Consider the following 7,000-nt stretch of genomic DNA (forward strand, 5'->3'; position numbering starts at 1 on the left):
GGGCCAGCCTCGCACACTTTCTTTTATTTTTTTAGTTATATTACTTTTACTTATATTTCTAACATAGCCATTTTTCACTCAATTTAGAATATTTGGGTGGTTGAAGGACTTAGCAACATACACTTATCTATTTGCTATTGTCATTTTCAAATGGGCTTCTTGTCGATCATAAACTGCTCTTTTATATCTCTATTCTTATTTGTTCAAAGAATTGCAAATTAAAGGATGACACTTGGAAGAAGAGCACCTCGCACTACTGGAGCCATCCAACCAACACCTGCAACTCGAAAGACTACTGCTGCTGATGGCACTTATGATGGGTACATAAGAGGAGTTTCAGATCTTCCACCTGCTATCCCAAATATTCAAGACCGCCCAATCATTCAACCTGATGGAAAGACGTAAGTCTTACTAATTAGTATAAGTAGTTTCTTGTTCTACAGTATGTTTTCTTTTGCTAATATTTGTTGCATTTGCAACTTTCTTATAGGCATTGGAAAGACATTCCTGTTGTTCGAAATGGCAGACGACCATCAAGTGTATTGACATGCCTTCTGAAACGTAATCATCCAGGTGTGGTGGATTATGATGGTGCGAAGGTGCTTGCAACAGAGTGGGAGGATTATCATGCAGTAAAGGAAACAAATGGCCATTCGGTTGCAGACAAAATTGAAGATGCCTTTTGGGTATAAATTGTTTAAATTGCTCTTTTTTGTTGGCCAAATGATTTCCTCTTTTTTAATAAACCTTCTATACATTCTCTTTGCAGCTAAGGTACAAGTATGAAGATGCATACTCAGAGAAGGCCAAGCAACATGTTAGAAGATGTTGTAAGACACTTCTGCCAAGTATCTTTTATTATGCTAGAATCCAAGCAATAATTGAGCATTTTCGAAAAATTGAGAACACTAACGATGAATGATAAGCTTGCTGGGCAATACTATTTGGATAGAGACGAGTATTTGGTACAAAGGCAAGGTTGGTTACAAGAAGAAGCTTGGGTTATTTTAGTTAATGAGTGGTGTAGTGAAGAGTGGATTGCCAAATCTAAGAAAAATCGTGACAATCGTGTTAGCTCAAAGTTCAAGCCTCACAAAGGTGGTTCCAACTCCATGACTACTATAAGTCAAAAAATGGTTATCAACTAAACTTAATTGTTTTTCCTATTATCAGTTTATCATATGAACAATCATATATATAATTATATATATATATCTGATATGTATTGAATGTTGTGCAATACAGCCTGAGGAAACCGGCGAAGAAGTTAACCAAATTCAGGCTTGGGTGCATACACATAGAGGAATTGATGAGAGCAAACCTCTAATTCTCAATACACCAGAAGCTACTAAATGTCTGGTATGTGCCATTCGTCCACACAAAAAATAAACATAGATAACTGTTAATATGTGGATGGCATGTGCTCTTAGTATTTCTATATGGATCCAGTAATAAACAAGTGTTCGATCATTTAGTTTGAACGGAATAATGCTGAAATACCTTGTCGTTGAAACCTGTCATGTTTCTATGTGTTGATGTAACTATGTGCAACTTAGATAGAGAAATATGCCTACAGCAAAACCTGGGAATGGTCTGGTCTGATTCCTGGCCTTGTGTTGCTATTACTTGTTTTGCTACATTGTTGAGTGTTGAGTGATGATAATGTTGATGCTGAATTTAGTTGTATCCATGCAAGAGTTACTTTGTTACCTATACAATCCGTATCAGCTTGTCTGTCCATTTATGCAATTATGTAATATAATCTTCACTTGGTTCTCTGAAATTTCTGAACAATTGTGTACCTGTGTTTTCTTGTTGAATAGGCACTTTACACAAAAAGGCTAAAGAGTTAAATGGAGAGAACTATGATACTCTAGAAATGTTGTTAGTTCGAAGGCACTTTATGACTACTCTAATGGGAAGCCACATGGAAAATGGCCTCTCTTTAATGGCATTGTCAATGACACCGAGGTAATTGCTGAGCTTAGAGCTACTGGTGCATCTTCAGCGGCCTTGAAGCGTCGCCGAGCTGAAGAAATTGAGGATGTGCTTCAAAAGGAGTCAGAGAAGGCTCGAAAGGCAGAGGCTTATGCCAACAATGTCTTGTCATGGGGTGTTGGCATGTATGAGCACTGCAATGGGATACAAAAGTTTCTTCAGGTGCTGGTTATCCACTTTATGTTCATGAATTAACTTGCTAGCATTTGGAAATAACCACCATGAATCTTGTTGTTTTGTAGGCTTTTGCAACTAACCAAGGAGTGCCTCTTGGTGAAATACCACCACCGCCAGTTCCACCACCTGCTCACTCATGGTCTCCTCCTGGATCTCCACAACAATCTACTATCCAAGTATGTAATCATCCATCTCAAGCAGACATACTTTCCCTTTTAGATTAACATGTATATATGTTGAGTTCACATGTATGTTTATTTCTGGCGTTCAAGTATAATAGTTTTACTTTCCCTTTCAGATTAACAAATTTTTGTGCTTGCCTATTTGTGAGTTGAGTTCTATAGTATGCTAAAGCAAATATCTTTAAAAATTAGCTCTTCTTTTGCAGATTCAAGAAAATAGCGAAGAACTGCCCCCTTTGTGTGTTCAGCAACATGCAAATCCTAGCTCTGATCATGTATGTATTTCTGAATCTAATCTCAAATGATACAACTATTGATGGCCTCTTTGTTGTGATGTTCACATAGTTGTGACAATATGCATGCTTATGTGATGTGTGATGCTAGCCTGTGTGGTGTTGGCTCATTTGGGGATAAATATTGATTAATGGGGCTGGCTTCTTTGGGAATAAATATTGATTAATGGGGCTGCCAAAAATTTAGAACTTTCGTGACTTCATATAACTCACTAATTTGTACTGCAACAGTGTTCAAATGCAGTATATACTAAAAGTAATATCTCACAGCATAGTTACATTTTGGTTTGAGAGGTACTTATGTTTAGCCATTTTATGCCCTGGAACAGCTTCAGATAGCTCTTGTTCTTCTTGCATATTCCTTGGAACAATTCCACTTGCTTCAAGATCATTTCTTTATGTTTTTTAGTTTTTCTGTAATAAGTTCTTGTTGCCACTTCCAGCCTCCAAATCTAAAAGTTTGTAAATCTTACTTTTCAGGAACTTGATGTTGGCTCAAATGTTCCTGTTGCAGCACAAGATGAAGGGATGTTGTTTGGGGGCTTTTTCAGTGAGTGTGGAACTGGTGCGCTAAGCCTGTCACTACTGGGCAGCCAACCAGTTCCTTGATGTTCTTGGGATGTACAATACATGAAGTGACATTTTGGTGCATGTATAGTTAACATGCTAGTACATGTTTTGTTCTGTAGTGAACTCTAGTTGATCTACAACAAGCATGTACATGCTGATCGAGATGCTTATTGGTTAGCTGTAGCAAACTCTAGCTATTGCTTATCTTTTGACAAACTTGCGATGGCTTGTGATGCCTTGTATCTGATGTATGCATGTGATGATTGCCATCTAGAGATATCTATAATAATTATGTGATGTTACTTTGGGTTCATAATTATGGCTCCAATTTGAGATATTTGAAATATTGTAGTTGTGGATTCAAATTCAAATTACACATTTGAATCGTGGCACATACGAATTTGGTGTTTCCCTACAGTATAATTCAAATTTGGTAGGTATAGCTCTAGGGAAAGCATGGTGATGTGGCAGTGCAAAAGGGCCCATGTTCTTTCCCTAGGGTTGGCTGTAGGTAAACAAGCATTACACGTTGCATACACTAACCGTGTGAAATTCTTTCCCTAGGGCCTGTGCCCCTAGGTAAAGAACTTCCCCTAGGTCTTGTTAGATACTCCCTAGGGAAAGGAGTCTTTCCCGTCTATACTTTCCCTAGGGTTCTTTCCCTAGGGCAAACCCAAGGTAAAGTCTTTACCTATGGTTTTTCCTATTTCACCTAGGGTTAATGGCTCTAGGTAAAATCATAGTTTCTAGTAGTGTTAGTCACACCTCGCCGAGCGAAGGGCGGCCACACTGGTTTATAAACCCAGACGCGGCTTCTTTTTCGAGCTCCTCTCTAAAGTAGGCTTCTGGGCCTAACTTTGCTGCGCTGCCCTGTGAGCCTGCCTGGCCTTATGGGCCTCCATTTCACGCCCAAGGCCTAGCAGGCCCACAGGGTAGCGCCCAAATATTTTTTTATATAGTATTTTCTTTTATTTATTTCGGAGTAGTTTTTTGTTACTGTATTTAGTTTATTTGTGAATATTTTTGCTTTAGGTACAAAAAATTACAAAATTTTTGTTAGTGCTAGTAGTTTTCAAATTTGAATAGTTTAATGGTGCATACGGAACGGAAAAATAGCAAACGATGTCAGAAAGGATTGAAAATTAATGACGTCGCTTTGAATGGTGCATACAGAACGCAAAAAAGTCTGGAGTTCAAATAAGTTTAAAAAATGAAGTGCTCGTGTAACAGATGAGTTCTCGTCTAAAACCCTGATACTCCGAAATAGATTGTCCAGTTTATACACGAAGTGCATCCAGTTTTTGCTGTAACCCTCTCTACTCTTTTGCACATACTATGTGAGTAAAATGATGACACCATGCCAAGTTTCAACATTTCCAGAGTTCATTTTGTAGTGATTTTCAATTTCATGGTCATTTAACTCTATAAACAAATCGGTAAATGACTGAAAAATAGCAAATGATGTCAGAAAGGGTTGAAAATTGATGACGTCGCTTTGAATGGTGCATACGGAATGCAAAAAAAGTCTGGAGTTCAAATAAGTTTTTAAAAATGAAGTGCCCGTGTAACAGATGAGTTCTGGTCTGAAACCGTGATGCTCCGAAAGAGATTGTCCAGTTTGTACATGAAGTGCATCCAGTTTTTTCCGTAACCCTCTCTACTCTTTTGCACATGCTTGGCGAGGTGAGACTAAAAAACAGCCGGTACTAAATGAAATGCATTTGTTTGTAACAGATGTGTTTTTGTTCGAAACCCTAATACTTCGAAACAGATTGTGTAAACATGTAAAAATATATATCAAAAATACATTGATCTAAATGCTATGTGTAAACATGTAAAAAATATACCCCTCTGTAAAGAAAATATAAGAGCATTTATATCATGATCTTATATTTCTTTACAGAGAAATACATCAAAAGTTCTTTGATCATCAATGATCTTTTTCTGTACAATCTGAATTGTCAATATGAGTCCTTAACGGTTTGTAAACCGGTGAAGACTCATATTGCGGCCACAAATTCTACACATAGAGTTCAATGAAGACTAAGCGCTTGTGATAGTTTGAGAAGTAACATATTTAAGGTGGTAAAAACCTTGTTAGGGAAGCGAGGTGGGACTAAAAACATCCTGCCACAACCTCTTTAGTACCGGTTCGTAGCACGAACCGGCACAAAAGGGGGACAGTGGGGCCACAGCCTCTTTAGTACCGGTTCATGGGATGAACCGGTACTATAGGTGCGCCATGAACCGGTACTATAGATCTCCGCCCGCCTAGCCGTTGGAACCGACACTAATGGTCACATTAGTGCCGGTTCTGTTACAAAACAGGACTAATGTGCTTCACATTTGGCTATTTTTCTACTAGTGCATGTTCAAAGGTGGTGGTTCGTGTAGGCCGGTAAGTCAAGTATGGATGCACTTTTTTCACTTCAATAAAATGGACCCAAAATTTTTCCACACACTAGCATCACCAAGGCATCCATGATAAATTTCATTGAGTTTTCATATTTTATGCATATTTTAGGATTTTCCCAGTGAAAATACCCTAAAATACTAGCCGAACGTGACACAACATGTGTTAGGTGTCCAACTTCCTTCAAATTTTGCAGGAAGGCTTGCCATGAGCATGCCCACATGTTGGAAAATTTTGGTATCATTTCCTGCATGGCCAAATGCACACCATGTTCAAAGGTGGTGGTTCAAGTAGGCCGGTAGGGCAAGTCTGGATGCACTTCTAGTTAGTTAGTCATACTTACTGGTTAGTAGTTTGGCAAACTAATTAACATATGGATTATTTCTTCCAAGATATTTTACTTTAGGGATGAGTAAATATAAAACGTTCATATGTAAATCCAACTGCCAAGAAATTAGCTAAACTATTTAGAAGTAGTAATCTTATCTTTTTTATGGACCAGTAATCTAATTTAGTTAGTTAGTTATACTTATTGGGCAACAATTTGACAAACTAATTAACAGAAGGATTTTTTATATATTTATAAAAAGGGATATAGAGTAACCAGAGTCCAAGAGTCTCGTCTATGTAGCAAAGTAGGCAATCCTCCTCGGTAGCCATGGAAGTCGAACGCCAGATGTTCGAGCTCGTAGACGAGGCCGGAGAGGGCGGAGCACCCGAGCCGCCTGTCGGCCAAAGTAGCACGGGGTTGAACTCCGGGCTACGCTCCGACTGGATGAAGTAGTAGAAGAAACGAGCATGGTCATCATCCAGCTCCACGTACCTGCAGTGGACAAACTCGCAGCCGACACATGTTACCCGCTCATTGTGTAAAAGAGGTTTTGTCGATCGAGTTAGAGCCGGATCTTTCACAAAATGGTCTAAAGAATATGGCTGCTGTGGAAATTTCAAAATTATTTCGAACTTTATAAAATGTTTTTTGAATTTTCACCAAAGGTTTAATTTTTTGAAATACTCACAAATTTTTAAAACATTAGGACTATAAAAAATACTCCTCAATTTTAAAACATGTGTACAAATTTTATGATATTCATTATTTTTACTAGTTCTGAATATTTTAAAAATTCACAATTGTTTTCTAATTTTTAATTTTGAGTGAATTTAAAAATACATCAATTAAAAAAATATTTAAAAATTCAATACTATTCACAAATTAGAAAAAATGTTGGGGAACTAAAAATTATTAACAGATTTGAAAAGTATGCATAAATTTAGAAGCTCTTCTCGAGTTTCAAAATGAGACGAAATGGAACATAACAATAATAACAAAATAATAAAACAAAACTATATCTAAACGAAGGAGAAAA

General features: G+C 37.5%; 1 protein-coding gene across 1 annotated transcript; it reads left to right on the plus strand.

Moving 5' to 3' along the window:
- Nucleotides 1-783: 783 nt before the first annotated feature.
- On the plus strand, nt 784-3,224 carry LOC123188714 (uncharacterized). Its single transcript, XM_044601226.1, has 5 exons — nt 784-1,359; nt 1,824-2,160; nt 2,241-2,351; nt 2,564-2,632; nt 3,131-3,224. Exons 2-5 carry the CDS (start codon nt 2,045-2,047, stop codon nt 3,222-3,224), a joined length of 390 nt encoding a protein of 129 aa, XP_044457161.1. The 5' UTR covers nt 784-1,359; nt 1,824-2,044.
- The last annotated feature ends 3,776 nt before the right edge of the window (nt 3,225-7,000 follow it).

This window comes from Triticum aestivum, chromosome 1A (genome assembly GCF_018294505.1).
Source record: "Triticum aestivum cultivar Chinese Spring chromosome 1A, IWGSC CS RefSeq v2.1, whole genome shotgun sequence".
NCBI classification, from domain to species: Eukaryota; Viridiplantae; Streptophyta; class Magnoliopsida; order Poales; family Poaceae; genus Triticum; species Triticum aestivum.